At 40.9% G+C, this 24,319-nt stretch overlaps 1 protein-coding gene across 1 annotated transcript in view; it reads left to right on the forward strand.

Moving 5' to 3' along the window:
• Nucleotides 1–23,719, forward strand: part of LOC146784101 (uncharacterized) — a 403,383-nt gene extending 379,664 nt beyond the window's left edge. The window contains exon 5 of the mRNA XM_085633555.1: nt 22,470–23,719. Within this exon, the coding sequence (XP_085489681.1) occupies nt 22,470–22,518 (49 nt within the window). The 3' untranslated portion in view covers nt 22,519–23,719. The remainder of the gene's footprint in view (nt 1–22,469) is intronic.
• The last annotated feature ends 600 nt before the right edge of the window (nt 23,720–24,319 follow it).

Genomic DNA, 24,319 nt, shown 5'->3' on the forward strand with positions numbered 1-24,319 from the left:
TACCACCTTCTCAGACACTACTGACTCTGAAGGTGAGGGTCCTAGCAACTATGACCCAAACTATCAACATAGACAAGATTCCTTTGAAAGACCCAATATGCCTAATCGTTTTTTAGGGAACCGCAGGGGGAGTTTCCGCCCCAGAACGCGGAACTCACATCAAAGGAACTACCGTCAGGATCAACCTCAGCCACAAATGTACATCCAGACACGCCAACAACAATACTGGAAAACGTGAAAAACATCCCCGTGTTCAATCTGTCTAACACCTGCGTTGGCCCTGATGCTCTGACCCTGTTATCCAGAGGCCTTTCTTTTGTCCCTACAAACAATTTCAGTAAATTTGAACTTCTGAAAGACCTTAATCTATTTTTCCGGAAAATCAGGCTAAAGAAATATTTCCTCAATAGACCACCTCTTGACATAGAGGAACATTTCTCTGACCTGAAGCCCCCGTCCAACTTTACCCCCTCGTTGGAAGTAGTTGGCCCGGAAGTGGGCATTTTTGAGAAAGCTGTCACTAAAAAGATTTGTAAAATCATTAAATATGTGTCTAAACCCCGTAGCAACCTCTCTAACGAGGAAACCAACACCTTGCTAGCTCTTAAATCCAACCAAAAACTCACCATTAAACCTTGTGATAAGGGTGGGGGTATAGTGATCTTTGACACCCCCGCGTATATTGAGAAGATGAACACCCTTTTGGCTGACGATAGGCACTATAAACAAATCACCAAGAACCCAGAAGCCATTCTGAAAAAACGAATCCTCACCCTGGTGGAGGAAGCCATTGACAAGGGACATATATGCTCCAAAGAAGCAGAGTTTTTGACACCTAGCTACACCCGCATGCCTATCATCTATGGGGTCCCTAAAACCCATAAGAACATCTTGGATCCCCCTCTGAGACCGATAGTCTCTACTATCGGATCAGCAACAGAACCTCTCTCCAAATACGTTGACCGCTTTCTTCAACCATTGGTCAACAAATTGGAGTCCTTCGTTAAAGACACTGGCCATTTCATCTCCAGAATTGAGGGAACCCCATTTTTTGCGGACAGCGAATTGTTGGTAACTCTGGACCTCGAGTCATTGTACACTAATATCCCGCAGGAGGGAGCCCTTTCGGTTGTACAAGAGGTCATGGCCACTGAGCCTGATATTACAAATGCGCCCTTTATCATCCAATGCCTCAAAATAGTTCTCTATGAAAACTATTTTGAATTCAACCAGTGCTTCTTCCAACAGATCCAGGGAGTTAGCATGGGGGCTTCCTGCGCTCCCAGCATTGCTTGTCTCTACATGGGACATTTTGAACATTTAAATATCTACAATGAATTGGCCCCATTTTACGAAAATGTTCGTACATGGGTCCGATTCATAGATGATATTTTCTTTGTGTGGGAGGGCGATCAAACCTCCCTTGACATCTTCTTACTATGGATCAATGCGGCTGATACCAGTCTGAAGTTCACGGCCCATTCCAACAATCTCCAACTGGAGTTCCTTGATGTTTGGATTAAACATAGGGAAAATAAAATCTATGTATCCCTATTCACCAAACCTACTGCTAGGAACACGCTTTTGCAGTACGGCAGTTACCACCCTCGCTGCCAAAGGGATAGTATTCCCTTCAGCCAGTTTCTTCGAATTCGAAGAAACTGTTCTAACATCAACAATTTTCTCGACCAGGCTAATGTACTTAAGAGTAAACTCATCCATCGAGGTTATCCACCTAAACTCATTAAGGACTCCCTTAAAAGGGCCAGATACTTCAACCGAGAGTCGATGTTTCTTCCCAAAGAAAAGCCTTCGGCTGACAAACTGGTCTGTGTGACCAAACATTCTAACATCAATCATAAGTTGAGACAGACGATAAACTCGTGCTGGTTTCTTTTGAATATGGGCAATGAGGATTTTACTCTCCCCAAGCCCATCTTTGCATTCAAAAGGAACAGGAATCTTAAAAACTATCTGGTCAAAGGTAAACTTCAGGGACCCCCTCCCCTTCAACAAACAGGCATTACCAACTCCTGACCTGTTTTAGGCAATCACCATTGTGGCAATTGCCACGCTTGCCCCAATGCAATCACAGGAGACATCATTGACACCCCAGAACGTCAAATCAAACTATCCAACATGACAAATTGCCGTACCTCTAACACTGTATACTTGATCATGTGTCCATGTCGGATGATCTATGTTGGAGAAACTGGGCGAGAATGCAGGACCAGGATAGGGGAACATAAGTCTAACATCCGAACTGGGAAATTGTCGGCCCCACTGGTCCAGCATTGGCTTGACATGAACCATTCTGTACAGGACCTTAAGTGGTCGATTCTAGAGAGAATCATGACCCCTCCCGGAAAAGATCCCACACAGATCCGCAAGAAAAGAGAGGTATTCTGGATCTATCTCCTCAATGCAGTGAACAAAGGGCTTAATGAGCACTGTCCCTGGGAGAATGCCATTATCTAACTCTCCTGCCGCAGACCTTCTCTAATAACCCTTTCCCCCCCCCTCTCCTTTTTTTTTTCCTCTCTTCCCTTTTGCGTTTTATCCTTTTGGAGATTCTTCTTGTTACCCGCAATTGTTGTCATTTTTTCATTCTATCCCCGGGCTCCCCCGTATGTGTAATGTACCCTCAAGATTTGTTGGTCCCTGTTCATTTTCGGACCCTTTTCTGATTTTATTCCCTCAATAGATCTATTTTTGCTTTTCTATTTAGTTTTACTTATTCTTCCCTTTATTCTCTGGCAGCTCTCCTCTTATTTATTCCCATGTGATTTTTCACAACTAGCTGCCCCTTTTAGGTACCACTTTGGCCTGTTTAAGATGGCCGCCGTGCTCGTCTCCTTCCCAGTCCCTTCTCCATGTCCATCTCCTCTCTCTTTTTTTAGCGCACTCCACCCCTAGCCTTTCACTGGCCAGTCGATTACCCACTTAGACATAAAAGGAGGCGTTTCCCCTGTTGACACTTCCTACCACGGAAGCCGCTCATCCGCTGTGCTCCCGTAGAGACTTGTGCCTCGAGCCCGTTTGTTCATCGTCCCGCCGAGAGAATTCGGGTAAGTGTTTCCCCTGAAATTTGGATGCTTTTAGTTATACCCGCACAATGATAGGTGCTTTAACATTGTTTTTCTGCCCCGTTTCAGGCGCAACTATCCTTTTCGCCGATCTCTCTAAATTTCGACCTGGTCCTTCTGACCGAGGGACTTATTGTGCGCCTATTCCCTGCCCTGTTAAAGGAAAACCTCTCTCTTCTCCCGTGGACCATTAATCTTGACAACCTACGGGTAGGTGATTTATAGCTTTCTTTCCTGGTCAGTTCTGTCTGTAACCTATGTAGAGACTCGTGTTGGGGTTTATTCTTTAACCGTTGCCCTTATATAAAAAAACTTTTTAGATACTGTATCGCTCAAGGCTTCCATCTGTCAGTAGACACCTGCTATCTCCCTGAAGAAATACCGTGACCGTTGGTCGGCGCTCAATCCCTTGACCGCCAGGTTTTGGCTGAATTCCCTACACGGAAAACAACTGACCGCAAGGTATTGGCTGGTCCCCTCCCGTGGAGGGCACCGATTTTTCATCCCCCTCCCCCCACTGGCTATTCTGACATCCACAGAACTGAAGGGATATAAGGAGAGCACCAATCCTTCTTGCCCTCTCCCCATTGGTCATGCTAACACCGATAGACCTGAAGGGATATAAGACTACACTTTCTATGGCTCACGTTTTTTTCATTTGTTGTCCTAGCACGCATCTATTCTTTGCTTATTTAGAGAGCAATCCTCTATTTTTCTATTTATTTACTGCATGTCGAGTTATATGTACACAATGTCCATTATCTTTTTCTTTAAAACTAATACTTCTAGATATATGTTTGACCTTCCGGTTGCACTTTATTCCAATTCTTTGACTTTTATATTTTTTCAAACCTATATTCTATCGTCTCAACCTTTGGCAAACCTGTTTATTATGACCCTTGATCTATTCCACTCAGATTCCATTTATCATGTTGGGTTTAACCCCTGATAGACCTCTAATCAGAGTCTTAGACTGTATTATTTATTTATTGTTGTAGCTTCGATCACATTCGTACCTGGAGCCTTATATGTGTGCATATATATATTGTTTTTCCTAATCGCATTTTCCTATCATTGTTAATACTTTGTTTGTTTACAGGTGCGCCTGTCCCACCATCTCTGCCCTCCTTCGCCCTGATGAAGGTGCAGCCCCTGTTGGGGCTTGTTCACCGAAACGCGCGTCGGCATTCTGTTACCGCATTTCTGGCTACTGTAAACGTGCTTATTGGTGCTTTTTAGCCGTACGGGCTGTTCAAAGTCCATCCCTCCAAATTTGATTTGTCAAATGACCATTCTAACTTGTACATGTTTTTATTAGTATGTATTAATGCTATGTGTTGTTTTGATGTTGCTGTTGGATGTGAGATAGTATGAGTGCATGTTTGTTTGAAGGAGCGTTTGTGGGACTGTTAGCAATTTGCTATTTAGAAACTGTATTATTTTGATATTCTTCTTTATTACTTTCTCCAATCTACATTGTTAAACTTCTTTAAAAAAATGATTCTCACATCTATACAAATAATAATGATGAAATAAAAAGACTCTTTTCTAAAATACTTAAATTCATTTAGACCCTGTCTTGTTGTTTTTCTCTTGTTTTGGTTTGCCTATTGGTTGCGGTTCCCAACTATCTGGACCCTGTTTAGGGCCTTATTTATTATCAATCCGTGGCAGGTACTTCTTTTCTTTTGGTACTTGTTGATTCCCCTGGTATACCTGCCCGTATCTTTGTTCAGGGGTCCCCCTTCTTAGTGGATACCCAACAAAATCATGCAAGCACTCACATGTGTACTCACTTACCCATACAGCTACTCAGAAAGACACTCATTCCTCAATACAGCTGCTCACACAATCAGTTAACCATACACTCACTGAAGCAGCCACTGTCATCCATACAGCCATTTACACATACAGTCACTCACACAGTCACTCACTCACCCATGCAGCCATTCACACACTCACTCACCAATACAGCCAGTCACACAGCTACTCCCAAACCCATACAGTTACTCACACACCCACTTATTCACCCATACATGTACTCACACACCCATTTAGTCACACATACAGCCACTTACACACCTACTCACACACCCCTACAGCCACTCAGACATCTACCAACACACAGATACACAGTCACAGAGCCACTCACATAATATATGTTAGAAATAGTATTACTCATGAGTAGTACACAAATCATAGTTATTTACATTTTGTAGTACCTTAGTATATATGTTTAACCCTCATAAACGCTTAGAAAACAATCACAATCACTGGATGATGTAATCAGTGCTGTAATCAGTGATGTCATTCGAGAGGCCCTTAGTGAGTAATGAGTAATGTTACTGACCATGTCATGAATGATGTAATATGTGAGGTCATAAGCAGCGCATTGCGGGGGTGTAAGTTATAGTAAGCTCAGGTAACTATAACTGCTGAATTTCACTTCTTTCTATGAGTGAAATCTCAGCCTAACTATAACGTCCCTGCAACCTGTTTATTTCAGTGAATATATCTATCTCTATATCTATATATCTATATATATCTTCAAGACGCAGCTCTCCGAAAGTAACGAAAAGAAATCCAGGACACCCAGGAATGCTATTGACAAAGTTTTAATCCAGGCAAAGTGTTAGCCTTCACCAACGCGTTTCGCAATAAGCTTGTTCACGGTGTGATTTGCAATACAGACACGTTCTCTTTACATATGCGCATTCAATTAAATAGAAATGAGACTGACGGAAGAGTATGCTTGCAAAATCAGGGCGCCATTTTACAATGGTATAATGCAACGAGTTTGTTATGATCCAAAAATAAGATTTTAAATGTATATACCATGTTACAGTTTACTGTATCATTAATTCTGAACAGTAGTTTAAATAAACAAAAATTCATCCACTTTACGAAATTCTCGTCATCTAGATCACAATACATTTATACTCGTAGTCTGAGATATAGGCGTAAAAAGCCCTGGTGGGCAGAAGTAGAAAGCATATTAGCGTGAATAATGTACCCAAATAGTATGATTAAATTTAAGGCATATTGCGATAATTAATCATGTAAATCTTCATATTAGCCCAGGTGGGCTTTCTATGTTCTTTAATCCGTGGCATGCCTAAAAAGTTGGTAAACTAATCCATTTGATAGGGACTGTTACCGTGGTTGTATGATAAATATATCAACAATACACATGAAAATTTCATGATGTAAATCAACAAGTTTAGCCCAAGTGGGCAATCTCTATTTTGCAACCCATGGCATGCCATTTACAGAATTTAAGAAAAAATGGTAAACATGATTCACTTGACGTTTCTTCACGTACAGTCACTTCACATCTGATGTATTTTTTGAAAATGCTACATCAAGGAGAACAAAAAAGAAAAGGAAGGGAGAGAAGGGAAACAACTGAAAAGGTAATGGGAAAGAGAAAAAGTAGGGAGAGGAGAAAAAGAAAGACAATACATTTAATAAGTCGTTCAACTACTCATCTCATATTAAACTTCTCCTATCTCTAATATACCTCTCACAATAGGCTTATAAAACATTCTTAAAATCGTAAGCAACATCAATAAAATATATAATCCACTGATAGTATACATCACAATGCTTCACAAGTGTACAGACATCTCTTCACTTGAATTCAACCCTGTAGGTGTAAGTGTATCAAAATTTGTTATGAATCTTGATTCCATCCGTCGTAATTCTCGCTGTCTGTCACCACCCCTCTCGAGTCTTGGAATAGTGTAGAAAACTGCAAAGGACAACAATTTTTCATTTTGGTTGTGTTCCCCAAAGAAGTGTCGTGCTACTGGATATTGCACGTCGCTTTTCTTAATTGCACGTAAATGTTCCAAGACTCTTTTTTTTGCTCGATGGATGGAGCTCCCTATGTACAATTTACCACAAGGACAGCGAAAACAGTAGATACAGTAATCTGTTTCACAAGAGAAATTCCCTCTGATTTTATACTCTCTGTTGTCATTAGGGAAAACTAAGGATTTACAATCTCTACTGTTAGCACATGCTTTGCAATATTTGCAAGTTTTAAAACCAACAAAATTTGTACTACTGATCACATTTATGGTAGAGATGGTATTTTTACATAATTCATCTCTCAGAGATCTATTTCTGCGAAATGTTATCTGTGGGGTTTCATTGAGACACTTTTTCAAGGTCGCATCACTTAATAAAACGTGCCAGTTATGATTAAACAGTTTCCTAATTTTAAAGGCACTGTTAGAAAAGGTGGTAATAAATCTAACATTATCTTTCTGTTCATCAACCACTGGTTTAGGTCTCAGGAGTTCAGCTCTAACAAGCATGTCAGCCTTCTTCTCAGCTTGTTTTATTGATTTATGACTGTAACCGCGTTCGCGGAAACGATCATACATGACCAACTTTTTCATATTCAACCAATGTACTACAATTGCGTTTAGCACGTATAAGCTCTTCATAAGGGATGCACTGAATTAAGCTTGATGGGTGGGCACTTTGTGCGTACAAGAGACTATTATCAGCGGTTTCCTTCCTGTGTAATTTTGTGACAAGGGTTAGATCTTTAACTTGTATTTCCACATCTAAAAATACAATATGTGTTTTGCTGATGTGTGATGTAAATTTTAAATTCAACTCATTGTCATTTAGCGTCTCGATAAATCGATTAACTGATGCTATATCACCTTTCCAAATCAGGAAGATGTCATCGATAAATCTGGCCCATGTTATTATGTTGTCTCCTTGCATGTCCCACTCCTGGGACACCTGCTCCTCCCACCAGCCCATGAATAAATTTGCATAGCTGGGGGCGAAGCAGGTGCCCATCGCAGTCCCTTGGGTTTGCTTGTAGATGTTATCGTTGAAGAGGAAATAGTTGTTGGTCAGACAATATTGTGTCATTTCAATCACCATTTGTGTGTGCAATAATAACGAAATATGTCTCGCTCTTAAAAAATGTCTCATAGCCTGGAGCCCCAGGCTATGTGGGATGCTGGTATATAGACTAGTTACATCTAATGTAACCAGTAACAAGTCCGCTTCCCATACTATCCCATCAATTAATGTCAAGAAGTGTGTGGTATCTTTAATGTAGGCAGGAAGCGCCGCAACAAAAGGTCTTAGATAGTGATCAATAAATTTAGAAGTTGTTTCTAGTTGTGAGCCCATCGAAGACACAATTGTTCTGCCGGGGGGTTTCTTGCTATTTTTGTGTAGTTTGGGAAGTAAATACATGATAGGTATTTTAGGGTGTTTACAGTATAGTGCTTGAAATTCATCCCATTCAAGTAATCCTTGATCTTTCCAATTAACTAACATTTCATTGTATGTAGAGTATGATTGAAAAACCTCTGAGTAGCTACTTAAACTGTAACACAATGGGTCATTAAGTTGGCGTATACCTTCTTTCAAATATTCTTGTTTGCTCCAAACTACAACATTCCCTACCTTATCTGAGCATCTGATAACAATAGATTGATCATTTTTAAGTTCTTGTATAGCTCTAAAATGATTATCACTTAAGTTTTTCCGTGCTCTGCCCTCCATCTCATGCCTCAGTTTCTTGAGATCATGAGTCACATTTCTTTCAAAAACCTCGATTGCATCACAATGAATACATGGTGTGAAAGTAGATTTAGGTTTAAATCTGCTTGACTCCCGTAAATGTAATGGTACTTGTAATCTGTCTAAATCTATGGCTTCATAAAGTTGCTGATATGGGTAATATCAGTCCCGAGATGCTCACACCATGTGAAGATGATAAAATCATCAAAATCGATTTCATTCAAAATTTCAACTCGTTTAATTATAAGATCATCATTTTATTGTTCGTTTATGCAAATTGTGAAACCGGTGATCTCCAATATTCAAATGCATGTATTATGCTCAACGCCTTTGATACAGCATGTTAGGATCCCAGTTTCTTGTGAAAAATACAAGATGTTTAACCCAATGCATTTCGGGCACCTTCTGCCCTTCGTCAGGGGTTTGTATCTGTGAAGTTAAGAATCACATAAATGCTGTTACAATAGTGTATAACTTTTCACCTGAACTGTCATTTAAACAACAATATATCCATGTAAGTGGCCGATCTTAACGCTCCCAACTATACCGCTTTCCCGCTAAAAAGATATTCAACACATAATCACGATTTTACCCCTGATGTACTAATCCATCATATTACTCCAAAAAAGTTACCATCCATCTAAACACGAAACATTCATCTAGATGTTCAGTACTACTTCTAACCTTTATTTAGAACGAAAAAACTAGCGTGCCGCTAATCTTACTTGAAAAAGTTGCAAAGGCCGCTTCATCCGTCTCTCCTATGGAGATTACGTCCCTTTCACTTTACCACGTGATGCGATCGTTTTGTAACCCTCGTTGTAATCACCCTCACCTGAGTGGCGGCTTTAACTAAACTCCTCGATGTTACTTAGCATGCAACTCCCATAATTCCCCCAAGCTGTCTATTGGTCCATCTACTCAAGTTCCTATAGGTAGTCGTGATTTAAATTTGAATACCCCGCCCTGCCCTGAGTGGTCAATTAAATGCGATTTAAGTTGAAGATACAATTTACCCAAAACATGAATAAGAATAAAAATACAGACAGTATAAACAATGCGGTGAACCTCGGTAATGACATTTTAAATACACCAAGAGTAATGGCAATGTATAATAATCAACATTATTTGATCGCGAAATAGAGTCCATCTTTAATCAATTTAAGTTCATCGTTATTTGGGTGCTGGTTCAAAGTAGGATGACAGAGAAATAATTGTATGTATGTATGTCCCGCACACCATTTTAGATCAAGTTTTTCATAAAGTATTCCATTGAGGGGAGCTATCTCGGAGTACGCTTCATCCTGGTAGCGCCGAAGTAATGTCCATAAAGTTGCTGATATGGGTAATATCAGTCCCGAGATGCTCACACCCTGTGAAGATGATAAAATCATCAAAATCGATTTCATTCAAAATTTCAACTCGTTTAATTATAAGATCATCATTTTATTGTTCGTTTATGCAAATTGTGAAACCGGTGATCTCCAATATTCAAATGCATGTATTATGCTCAACGCCTTTGATACAGCATGTTAGGATCCCAGTTTCTTGTGAAAAATACAAGATGTTTAACCCAATGCATTTCGGGCACCTTCTGCCCTTCGTCAGGGGTTTGTATCTGTGAAGTTAAGAATCACATAAATGCTGTTACAATAGTGTATAACTTTTCACCTGAACTGTCATTTAAACAACAATATATCCATGTAAGTGGCCGATCTTAACGCTCCCAACTATACCGCTTTCCCGCTAAAAAGATATTCAACACATAATCATGATTTTACCCCTGATGTACTAATCCATCATATTACTAATCTTTAAAGTCTCTTATAAATTTCCTCTGTTTTTTACCAGTAATTTCCTCTTCCAGTTTATCCAATTTGAGTTGTACTGTTGTATTAAATTCATCCAATGCCTCTTGAGAGACCAATTTCAGTAATTCCTCACTGATTTTGTTAATCTCCTCAAAAATCTTGGTACGATCTTTTAAAGCGTATTTGATCAATATACGCATCATTGTTGTAGAGCACTCTTTGGAATTGCCTGCCCATTCTTCCAACATCTCGGGGTCTGGATGTTCATACGTGGGAACTGTGTATATACGTAAACCCTTGGGCACACGTCCCACATCAATGTATTTCTGTAGAGACTCTGCTTCCCACCACTTAGCTAATTCCTTTTTATATAATTTTTCTAGTTGATCATATAGTGCCAAGACTTGTACCTCCTTGTTGATCTGAACATATTCATTACTGGATGCTCCTTGTATTGAAGAGTCCATAGTAACTTGTGTGAAAAAAAGTTTGTTTGAAGTTGCTTTCCGTTTTGCTTCTATATTAGAAGCCATTTCAACTGCACCCAATCTGGATATCAGCCTTGATTCTTAAATAGCAAACCAGTGCCTGACAGAACACTGGTAGAGTTCCAAAGTCCGTCGGCTCCGTTCCGCTTATCCCCACTGCAAGGATTAAGTCATTTTCTAGCACAAAGCATCAGACAGCGTACACCTCCGTGACGTTGCCTACTGGATCATGCTAGCCGGTGTATGATCCAAAATACGTTGATAAATAAACTTGTTGATTTACATGATGACATTTTCGTGTGTATTGTTGATATATTTATCATACAACCACGGTAACAGTCCCTATCAAATGGATTAGTTTACCAACTTTTTAGGCATGCCACGGATTAAAGAACATAGAAAGACCATCTGGGCTAATATGACGATTTACATGATTAATTATCGCAATATGCCTTACATTTAATCATACTATTTGGGTACATTATTCACGCTAATATGCTTTCTACTTCTGCCCACCAGGGCTTTTTACGCCTATATCTCAGACTACGAGTATAAATGTATTGTGATCTAGATGACGAGAATTTCGTAAAGTGGATGAATTTTTGTTTATTTAAACTACTGTTCAGAATTAATGATACAGTAAACTGTAACATGGTATATACATTTAAAATCTTATTTTTGGATCATAACAAACTCGTTACATTATACCATTGTAAAATGGCGCCCTGATTTTGCAAGCATACTCTTCCGTCAGTCTCATTTCTATTTTATTGAATGCGCATATGTAAAGAGAACGTGTCTGTATTGCAAACCACACCGTGAACAAGCTTATTGCGAAACGCGTTGGTGAAGGCTAACACTTTGCCTGGATTAAAACTTTGTCAATAGCATTCCTGGGTGTCCTGGATTTCTTTTCGTTACTTTCGGAGAGCTGCGTCTTGAATGTTTGGGGCCACCGGAGCCCATCCAGGACCGCCGTGTTTGAAGCTCCGCACTTCCGGGATTTGTGGATGTGATCTATATCTATCTATCTATCTATCTATCTATCTATCTATCTATCTATCTATCTATCTATCTATCTATCTATCTATCTATCTATCTATCTATCTATCTATCTATCTATCTATCTATCTATCTATCTATCTATCTATCTATCTATCTATCTATCTATCTATCTATCTATCTATCTATCTATATTCACTTAAAAAACCATAGGTTTCACACATGTTACAGTTAGCTGGACATTTCACTCGTAAAAAACCAATGAAATTCCCCCGTTATAGTTAGTGCAGGCAACTATAACTCACGCGACCGCAATCCTCTGCTGATGACGTCAGATATTACATCACTGTATTTAGACACTTACTTACCCATGTCTTCTTCCATTAATCTTTAGCTATACATATATTACAAATATTTATTTTTCATAAAGACACATATGTCATCAGTGATGTAATATCTGACGTCATCAGCAGAGGATTGCGGTCGCGTGAGTTATAGTTGCCTGCACTAACTATAACGGGGAAATTTCATTGTTTTTTTATGAGTGAAATGTCCAGCTAACTATAACATGTGTGAAACCTATGGTTTTTTAAGTGAATTTGCAAGGTTTTTTAAATGCTAATTCGTAACTATAACGTGTGTGAAACCTATGGTTTTTTCAGTGAATTTGTACGGTTTTTTAAATGCTAAGTTATGTATTTATAATTTTTTTTTTTCAGGTTTTTCACCGTGCGCGCACCGCGAATTTTTTTTATTTTTTAAATCGCGAGGTGCGCGCACCGTGAACGCACAGTGCGCTTTGCTGTGGGTGCTCGGTGCGCTATGCGCACCGAGCACCCACGGTTCGCAGTGCGTACCGTGCGCGCTCGGTGCGCGCACCTCGCAATTTAGAATTTTTTTTTTAAAAATTGTTTTTTTCTCCCGTGGGGGTCCTTCTGTGACCCCCTGACCAAGGCTAGGGGGTCAGGGACTGTCCACTCTGCCCCCTTTTCACGTTCTCCACATTTTTTTTCACCCCCTCAGACTTCGAGAGACACAATGGCGGCCGACACTTCCTGGTTTCGACCGATTCGAATGTTTACGACATCTAACAACCAATCAGAATTGCGCTCGCGCACGGCAGGGTGCATGCACAGTGCACGCACGGTGCGCGCGTATAGGTATTGATATGCTTTTAAATGCTATTTTCTCAGGAAATACTGAACAGATTTACACCAGACCTGCAAAAGGCACTTCCTTGAACTTATGGCTACCTCTCTGCCAAATGTCACGTAATTCTGTTCAGCCGTTCGGGCTGTAGCTGCGACTAAAGGTCCTATGGAAAAATGCATGGGGAAAACGTGTTTTGGGACCCCCCCTTTTTCTCGGCCCCCGCTTGACGAATCACCCCGAGACTTTCAGGGTAGGAGCTGAGCGGAGCGCCCCATTAGTTTTGAAAATTTCACGAGGCTTCGTCAACCGGCGCCAAAGTTATTCAAAATAGAATTTTGAGATTTCCTATGGAAACTAGGTTGTAACTATAACTATCTACTGGCTATCTCAAGGCCCTGGCAACGCGGCCGAAACGCGTCATGCTGATTGACTCGAAAGAATAAACCTGCTTTAAACATATCTCCCAGCGTGTGGTGGTCTGTACCTGTTCCAGTTATCTTCTGGAGTTTGGGAACTCTTCGCTATATATATATATATATATATATATATATATATATATATATATATATATATATATATATATATATATATATATATATATATATATATATATATATATATATATATATGTATGTATATATATATATATATATATTACCTACTGGCGGTCGCCAGTAGGTAGTTATAGTTAGGACCACGTTTCCATAGGAAATCCGCAACATTCTATTTTGAATAACTTTGGCGCCGGTCGACGAATCCTCGCGAATTTTTCAAAATAGGTGGGGCGCTACGCTCCGCTCCTACCCTGAAAGTCTCGGGGGGATTCGTGAAGCGGGGGCTGAGATAAAAGGGGGGTCCCAAAACGTGTTTTTCCCATGCATTTTTCCATAGGACCTTTAGACACAGCTACAGCCCGAACGGCTGAACAGAATTACTTGAAATTTGGCAGAGAGGTAGTCCTCAGGTCAAGGAAGTGCCTTTTGTAGGTTTGGTGTAAATCTGTTCAGTAGATTCTGAGAAAATAGCCTTTAAATCAATATATATATCTGAGCCAGCGTACGGTGCGCTTACGGTGCGCTTACCGTACGCGTACGGTGGCGTGCGCGAGCGCGATTTTGATTGGCTCTTAGCTCTTAGTAAACATTCGAATCGGTCGAAACCAGGAAGCGGCGGCCGCCATTTTCACTCTCGCTCCCTGAGTTGGGCAGCAAAAACGAACCCCAAAAATGTGTAAAGAGGCAGTTTTATGAGATCCTAACCACCCAGCATTGATACAGGGGTCCCCAAACCACCCCCAAGCCCAAAAAAATTCGGGCACCATTTGTGCATGGCATATTACAGCTATGAATTTAACAAAGAATAAATTTCACAAAGATGCGCATAATATGTCCCCCATGTGCGCACGGTGCGCAAAGCGCATCGTGCGTACATGGCCCATCCCGCTTAACGTGGGCACGCGGTGCGCGCAGCGCACCGCATGACCACCGTGCGTGCACGGCACTAACTGCGTAAAGTGGGCGCGCACGGAATGAACTGCGTTAACTGGGCGCGCACGCCACGAATTGCGTAAAGTAACTTAGCATTTAAAAAACCGTACAAATTCACTGAAAAAACCATAGGTTTCACACACGTTATAGTTAGGAATTAGCATTAAAAAAACCTTGCAAATTCACTGAAAAAATAGGTTTCACACATGTTTTAGTTAGCTGTACATTTCACTCGTAAAAAACCAATGAAATTCCTGCGTTATAGTTAGTGCAGGCAACTATAACTCACGCGACCGCAATCTTCTGCTGATGACATATGTGTCTTTATGAAAAAAAAATATTTGTAATATATGTATAGCTAAAATTTAATGGAAGAAGACATGGGCAAATAAGTGTCGAAATACAGTATTAGCATCAGCAGAGGATTGCGGTCGCGTGAGTTATAGTTGCCTGCACTAACTATAACGCGGGAATTTCATTGGTTTTTTACGAGTGAAATGTACAGCTAACTATGACATGTGTGAAACCTATGGTTTTTTCAGTGAATATATATATATATATATATCTTAATGGACATTTTAACTATAACCTTAGTCTTTTCGGTGAAAAAAAAAAAAAAAAAAAAATATATATATATATATATATATATATATATATATATATATATATATATATATATATATATATATATATGCTTCCTTAGGAGACAAGGAAGCGTGGTAGTGATGTTATGAGGTGCAGCCACAAGCACCTTTGGAGTACCCACCCCTCAAGAGTCCGGTGGTTTCTGTGGTAACTTTTTGGGACAACTAAAAAACACTTTGGTAACGCTGGAACGCCGCACGCCCAGGATATGCCCGGCCATTGAATTAATGGACTGCGACTCCGCGGGAATACACTGTTTACCTAAGCGGTGTTTCCGGACATGAGTCGGGACTTCAGCGGCGGGGTGAGGGACCAGGGGAGCTGTTACGCCGTCCACACCAAAAGATCCAGGCAACGCATGGGGAGAAGGGAGCAGTCACCGCCCACTGGGGCCAGTACTCACGTTTCGGTGTCTGCTCCATACGGACTCAGACATCTGGGTCGGGTTTTCCCTGTGCTATTCTGCCAGTAGTGCCTCAGCCAATCGCAGCGGGCATGCTTCTTGAAAAGGTGGGCTGGAGAACCATTTGAAAATTTTGGCGGCATCTGAGGAAGTTGAAAAACGAAACGCGTCATGCCGATGGGTTAATTAAAGAACAGCTTACCTGCAATCCTGTGTGTGCTCTGCTTCCTTAGGAGACAAGGGAGTGTGGTAGTGAGATATATATATATATGTTTTGGCTGACATTTTCACCTAACTATAGGATCTCTTTAACCTCGATTTTTGCATGTAAAATAAGATATTGTTACAATTTCTAACTATAATGTCACTTTTAATAATTTATTTTTTAAAGTAAATTAATTTGTCCATTGCTGTGTGTGGCTTTTGGCCACACACCTAGTGAGGTTTGGCGCAGGGCTTGTCCTAGACAGAAAGAAGAGATGGGCAGGATGATTAAACAATTTGGTGAGGAGCCTTCGCTTCTCTCTCAGGGCAATCTCCATTTATTGTAAGAAGCACTGAATAGGCCCGCCAACATCCGAGGATCCCACAGCATTTTTCATAGTTTATCTTCTTAAGTGTAGATGTTCACCTTTCTTCAGGAATCCCTATAGGAACACTTAAGACATGAACATTGTGAAGCCTATAAGAAGGCCATAATGGCCAATGTCTTCAGATTGCATTTGGAAAAGGCTTATGAATCCATTTGTAATAAATAATTGGTAACAAGTCATTTAATTACTTAAATCTCTTTCACAAATCTTATTTAAAAGGAGAAAGATAAAATACAAAGTAGCCCTGTAGTATGTCCTTGTGTCAATATATAAACATTGTCTGCGCCTATAAGGGTCCAAAGACCTCCAGTATCTCATCATGTCCAGCAGGTGGCAGTGTCTTCAGTTCTTTTTTCTTGGCTCCTGATGACATATTCTTGGAGCAATGAGCTCAGCCTATTTGACTTTTTTTCCAGCAAAAATCTCACTAGAAAATTTTTGATAACTGTTTCGCTTAGCGGATTTATCCGTCCAAAGATTTCTCTGGCTTTTTCCTGACATAGGTTTTTTCTACATTTGTCAAATCAAATGCCATCTTTATTTGACAAATGTCCTGCCTGTGGAAGAAAGAATGCCAAGTCAGCCTCTCATGATGTCTGCATCATCTGCCTTCCGGAAAGCCATGTTACTGGCAAATGTCCACACTAAAGAAAGTTTTCCAGATACTACCAGCGTGATGCATAACATTCCTAACAATATTACATGCACCCTGAGAAAAGATTTTCTTTGATGGTACAGAGGAGCGATGTAGGTAGAAGGCGCAATCAGAACATGGGACACCCAGAGAGCAAGGAGATGGACAGTCCTCTTCCAGAGCTCTTCTACCTTCCTCTGAGGACACAAGGCGTGGAAGATCCAAAAAAAGAAGCCCACTTCGAAAACAACGTCATTTAGGTTGATGTTCAGAGCATCGACGCAGAAACAAGGTACAATACTTACATGTTTACTGTCAAGAGCTAGGTTGACATCGAAGAGGAGATGAGGGTCGATGTCGAGACATAGAAGGTTGATTTCAAGGGAGATTATGACATCAAGGTGCAGATGTTCTATGTCGAGGAGTGTGTTGACGTCGAGACATAGAAGAAAACTGATGTTGAGGACTGTGTCGACGTCAAGACATTGGAGAAAACCAATGCTGAGGTGTCTGTCAGAGTTGAGAATGTCCAGACATGCAGAAAAGGGCAGAAAATCAAGGCCAAGATGTCTGCCATCATCTCCGGATTCTGACTACTCCAGTATGCTGTATAGCTGGCAGACTCTCTTACTCCTCCTTCATCTCCATCACCACCTTCTACCTCTCCTCCAGCAACTCCTTAGCCACCTATGGTGCCTCTTCCAACTCCAGCACCTATTCATTATTTACAACCTGTGGATGCTCCTCCTCCGAAGCCTCTCACTTCTTCATGAAGATTGCCTTCCAGATCTCGTCATCGTTCGCACCATGCCAGGCATAGCCACAGGTCTTGGCGTTCCTCATCACGACCATTCTCCAGACATCCACATCACCATCATGCATCCAGGTACAGGTGCAGGTCAAGAACAAGGTTAAGACATCATTCGATATATTATTTCTCAACTTCTTTTTCTAGCGCTATGAGATGTACAACAACACTGTCTGATTCTCCCCAACTAACAGTCTCTCAAGTGATAATATAAACACCTTTCAGAAGGTCTTGGTGAGAGGCGCTTCAGAATTGAACATTCTGATGCCAGCCTCTATATCTGCTACATAAGTAATTTTCAAGACACTTCACCACCGATCAGCATCAAGATATATATTCTGCCATTAGTTCCTGACCTATAAGAACTAGCTATGGAATTTTTCCTCACACCGGCCTCAGCCAAGCCTGCTCCATCGAGGATACAAAAGAAATATAGATCTCCAGAGCAGGGCCCACTGTTTCTTCGCTCAGACCCTCCCCTTGATTTTGTCATCATCCCTGTGGCAAAGAAACAGCATTCCACCATTTCTTTTTCTACAGTACCACCGTACAAATAGAGTAAAAAGTTGATTTGGGGTGCAAGACTTAAGGTACTGCTGCCACCACCATGAAGACTACAAGTGCATCAGCCCTCCTGGCAGAGCCTTGTGGGAGTCTTTACAGAAATCTGCCAAAGACCTCGCTAGAGTAAATGAGAGGACTTCCTTTAAGTAGTCAATGAGGGCTTGATGGTCTCCAACCAAATAATTAATGCTGCTGCTGATTATCACTATTGGCAGCCCACGAATACTGTCATTGTGTAGCCTTGAGAAGGCACCCTTGGTTTCGATTCACAGTCCCCAAACATGAATCACAACAACAGATTCTTAACCTTCCATTCTCAGGATCCACCTTATTCAGCAGTCATACGAATAACGAAATGATCCACTTGAAGTCCGAAATGGAAACGTGAAGGCAGTAGGTCTCAAAAGAAAAAAAGAACAACAAAGACAGAACTACAAGCCTTACCATTAAAGTTGTTATCCACAGAGGGTTCAATCCCCTCATTGGTACCAAGGTCACCAACAAAACCAACCACAAAGACCTTGCCAATAGCAACAACGTCGCCAGCCCAGAGGAAGAGCTAGCCAGCAGCCTGCTCATGGAGGAAAACCTCCAGCAGTTTCTAAACAATGAATCTCTACATCCCCCTTTTTCCGATACCCACTCCGGTACAGGGGAGTATCTCTCATTTCCTGACAGAATGGCACTCCATCACAAAAGATGCCTGGGTTTTAAATATTGTATGAAAGGGGTATTATCTCAGGTTTATCAGTCATCTGCCAAAATATCCTTCCAAAACCATTCAATCAACTTCTGCAGATGCTGCACTCAGAAGTGAACATCCTTCTGCTGAAGCAGGCGGTGGAGCTTGTTCCTCCCAAACAACGAGGTACAGGGATTTATTCCCATTATTTTCTGGTGAAAAGCTAAGGTCCCAGAAATGAGTTCAGACCCATTCTTGATCTGAAACTAGCCAACAAATGGATTCGAAGAGAGAAGTTTTGAATGCTTGCACTACATCAGATCTATACCTAGATACATCAGGGAGAGTGGCTCTGTTCGATAGACCTCCAAGATGTGTACTTTAATGTCCTCATAGCCAAGAAACATTGCACGTTCTTGAGGATTGTCATTGGTCATGATCAATTGCAGTACAGAGTGCGGCTGTTTGGCCTCAAATCATCCTCAGAAGTTTTTCAAAGTTTATGTCAGCACACTTTATCTGCCCACCTCAGAAAGCTCCGAATTTGTGTCTACCCATATCTAAACGACCGGCTGATTGAAGCCTCAACATCTCAAGAAGTCCAAATATATTACCTGGTGAAAAGCAATATTTTCCAGCGATTAGGGCTGCATATCAATTACAGCAAGTCAACCTCTACTCCAGTTGAGACAATACATTACTTTGGGGCCTCCATTGACTGGATTCAAGCAAGAGTGTATCCTTTGGAGGAAAGACTGTTATCAGTTCATCCAAAGTTACACTCTCTGTAAGAACAGTATCATCTCTTCTCAGCTCGATGGCCTCCTGTATTTTTCTGATTCCGAACACTGGTCTCCACATGCAACCTCTGTAGGAATGTCTCAAAGATCAGTGGCATCAATATTTGGGCTGTTGGAAGTACAATATCACACTCTCTGCCAATGCAAGCAGTCTCTGAAATGGTGGTGCTCTCCAACAAATCCATTTCAAGGTATGCCATTTCATCAGGATTTCCTTTCTCAGACAATTGTGACAGAAACCTCATTGTTAGGATGGGGAGAGCATATGGATCACCTTCAAATCTAGGGAACATTTTCTCAGAGAGAGATGATTCATTACATCAATGTCCTCCAGCAATGAGCAGTTCACTTAGCATAGAATTTTTTTTTCCGGTCCTTCAAGATGCAATCCCTGCTTGTTCAGGCAGGCAACATGACAACTATGTACTACTTAACAAGCAGGGGGAAACAAGGTCCATACCTTTGTCTCACAAAGCCAAGACAATGTGCAATTGGCTGATAGCCGGAAACCTGTGTACCACTGCAATTCATCTCCCAGGTGATCCAAATGTTTAAGAGATACCTTAAGCAGAGTCTTTCAGGAAAACCACGAATAGCTCCTGCATGACAACATCGTGCAAAACATTTTCAGAATGTAGCACGCCCGCATCATCGATTTATTTGCCGTCACAGAAAATAAAAACGGTCAGTCTTTGTCTTGAGGTACTTCAAACCTGGGACACTGGGGAATGCCCTATGGATTTACTGGTCCGTAAATTTCTTTATGCCTTTCCTCTGATCCCCTTGATCCCATAATTTCTCATCAAACTATCTTACTCAAGGGCCAGAATGACCTTTATTTATTGCTCTAGAGTGACTCTGGCAATGGTGGTTCACAGACATTCTCCACATGTCAGAACACTCATATCTGAAACTACCTTGCAGAAGGGTTCTTCTCACGAAATTCGGTGGCCAGATGGTTCAATTTAACCTCTTCTCCTTGAGTTTAGGAGCATGGCTCCCGAGCTAGTTCAGGATGGGCATTTGAACCTCCAATTAGAATGCATGAACATTCTCAAGGAGGCCAAATGACCTTTAATACATTCAGCCTATTCATTCAAATGTAATAGATTTTGTATTTGGTGTTCTGACAAAAATGTGAATCCAACAACCTGCCAAGAAGAGACGATTCTTCCATACTTACTTAATCTGGTCGAACCTGGCTTACAATTCTCTTCAATAAAAGTTAATTTGGTGCCAATTTCTGCCTACAGGAATATGTCCCTTTCAAACCTCTTTTTACAAAATTCCTGTTTTCAAAGATTTTTTCGAGGGGTTGTAAAAGGTTTGTCCTCCCATAAGGTGTCCATCTCCCTTGACGCTCAATATAGTCCTCTCACACCTCATGTAGGGTTAGCGAAATCCAGGTGTTATGTTCCCACGAACCATGCACCTTTTTTCATTCTAGTAATGTGGTTATGAGGGCTCATCCAAAATTCCTACCTAAAGTCATTACAGATTTTCACATTAATCACACCATTTCCTTACCTACTTTTTTCTGCATCCTTCCACACCTGCTGAAAGGACTCTCCATTCTTTTGATGTCAGGTGGGTCTTAAAGTTTTATCTGGGAAATAAAAAGATATCTACAAGTCGGACCAATTGTTTGTAAATTATGGTCCAGTCCTCAAAGATCCAGCCACGTCCGATCAGAATCTTACATTTTCTTCTACCGAAAGGACATAATGTTTTGTCCGGTAGACCTAAAACTCATTCCACTATAGGGAAAGCGGCTACTGCTGCTTTAATGAGAACTGTGCCAATAGCTAAAATTTGTAAGGCAGCTACATGGAAATCTGTTCACACTTTTTCCAAACATCATTGTTTGGATTCAGCTGCTAGAACAGATGCTCAAGTAGGACAGGCTTCCCTCACAACTTTATTTGCTTAAGTTGGTTGATTCAACGTTTCCTCAGTCTTTTCCACCGCTGTTTGGAGTGGTTGGGGTTACTACTCTATTCAGTGCTTATGACTATCAATGGAGATCCGCTGAGGGAGAAAGAATAGTTTCTTACCAGTAATCTCAGCTCTCTCTCATGGGAATCTCCATTGAAGTCATAAGCAACCCTCCTGCCTCCACAGTGGAGAGGATATAGACGATGGTTAGACCTATATTACACTGCAGAAAAAAGAACAGAAGCAACTGCCACCTTCAGGGCATTAAGGGAAACTGTTGGTCTCTGGACCCTGAAAGGTGCAGATGCTATTTTCACATTTACACAAGGGCAGCATATAGGGCTACAATGTCCTCTTTTGCTGCATCTTTCTCCTTTTAAAAAGGGTTTGTGAAAGATGTTTAAGTAATTAAATCCCTTGTTACCGATTATTTGCCATTATAGCCTTCTTGTAGGCTGCACAATGTCCATGTCTTAAGTGTTTCTACAGGCATTCCTAAATAAAGGTTAAAATCTACACTTAAGAAGATAAAATATGAAAAGTGCACGGGGATCCCGACACATGAGTGTAAAACTATTCAGTGCTTATGACTTCAATGGAGATTCCCCTGAGAGAACTGAAATTACAGGTGCGAAACCATTCCATACTGATTTATCACTATATCCTCACTGAACCCTAAAAGATAGTGAGACTAAGTTCCAGGTCACCTAAATCATGACTGTATGTGTTTCAAGAAGAAATCATGCACACCAAACAACCATTCTCTTCGAAAAAGATAAATACTGCCCTCACTTTGGGATTTCCTTTTTTTGTCTTTCAGCTCCTGCAGCCATCAAGTTCTACCAGAAGATTGCAGACATCACTTCTGAAGAGGGAAATGAGTTTCACTGAGGAAGAGACATCCTTGCAGTTTAATATGTAGTATGATATTACAAGCATTTACATCAGCTTCTTCCATTGACTTAAAACAGAAGGTGACAGACTCTGTCAGTGCATCAGAGGACAAGGCAGGCACCGTGGGGGAACATAATAAAATGACATGATGAGAGGAGGTGAGTGTAGGAGAAGTTCTTCAGGATTCAGCTGTCGCAAGCTATTCCTGAAGGACTACCTGAATTCCATCTCAGCTCTCCTTAAGGAAGCTGTCCTCTCAACAATGCACGCCCTCCTGCTATATGGGCTCCCTCTATCCAACAATTCAAATGTGGTGCAAGGTAACAATCTAACCCTGCATCCTCCCTCTCTTTCTCTCTCTCTCTCTCTCTCTCTCTCTCTCTCTCTCTCTCTCTCTCTCTCTCTCTCTCTCTCTCTCTCCCTCACTAAAAGCAAACCTTCAATCATTCGCCCATAGCTGTCCTTTACGCATACCTACATTGTAAGACACATACATACCTCTCAAAAACAACCTCTAAAGCACACCCTAGAAACATAGGTTAGCTGTTTGTCCCTTTGTATTCACCCCCATTGACACCCTACAACATATGCAATTGTGTAATGAATTAAAAATCATCCTATAAAATTGTGCTCACACTTGCCAATGCATAGTAGCACAGCAAGGTATCTATTAGATCTTAATTTTTCTGGAAAGCAAACTTTGTGGTTCTCAAAAAGAATACTGAAACCTTCAAAATATCATCTTCTTGTATGAGTTACAATAATCAACTCCCATATGGATTTCTTGCTCTCCTGTCAACGTCTGTCACACAATAGTCCATGGTGTCCACCACAAGAACATAAACACTGATGACAACAGGGAGTATCCTGGCAGCAGCTATTAGGCCCTCTACCATCAGCCCATCAAGTAAGTTTGGGAACCCCAGACTGTAACTTCTGCATCTCATCAATAGTCCTTCAATAACTTATTTATGGCAATTTTTCAATTATATCGAGTGATAAGGATTCTTTTGTGGGTTTTCCTTTATTTTTATGTATCTCTTATGTGTCTGCTTTTGGGGCCATGCTTACTAATATAAACTGAAAATAACCATTGAACATAATTCTTATCTCTATAGCTCCTGGATCAGGAGATACCTTGGAAACAACAACTACTAGAACACAAATACAGCACCTGAGCTCACAGTGGATCACCAGAAATCAAATATCTGTGTCTGGAGTTTGAGACTTCACTTTATTAAAATATAATAATTACATCCATTGATCAACCCTTAATTTCATACATTTCTTTATGTTCCTATTGTAATAATGTATTTCTCTGCAGAACAGTATCTATTAAAATGCAGTGTTTAAATTTAGAGACAAAAGTGGATGTGAAGTACTTCAACTGTTTAAATCTTCTTCTTTGAGATACAGGACACATTGTGCCAGACGATGATCTAGCTACATGTGGAGAATGTTGAGCAAGCCAAGGAGAATCCAGGCCTCCTCCAAGCCAAGTTCTCATCAGCGAGCACTTCTCGACAAAAAGAGGAGGAGGAGCACCTGGACAAAGAGGAACATGCTGCCTCTACACAGACCATGTCCAAGAAAGTCACTTCAGTTGGGCAGCAGTCTTTCTCCTTGTTTCTTCCTAATGATTACCAGTCCCCAGCCATGAGCCAAGTATCCAAGCAGCCATGGATGCTTGTTCTGCCTAGTCAACACTCACCTGCACAAGGCCCTTAACTAACACATACCTCTATACACTCTCCTACACTTTCCTTCCATGAAGGT

The sequence above is a fragment of the Triturus cristatus genome, chromosome 11 (genome assembly GCF_964204655.1).
Source record: "Triturus cristatus chromosome 11, aTriCri1.1, whole genome shotgun sequence".
NCBI classification, from domain to species: domain Eukaryota; kingdom Metazoa; phylum Chordata; class Amphibia; order Caudata; family Salamandridae; genus Triturus; species Triturus cristatus.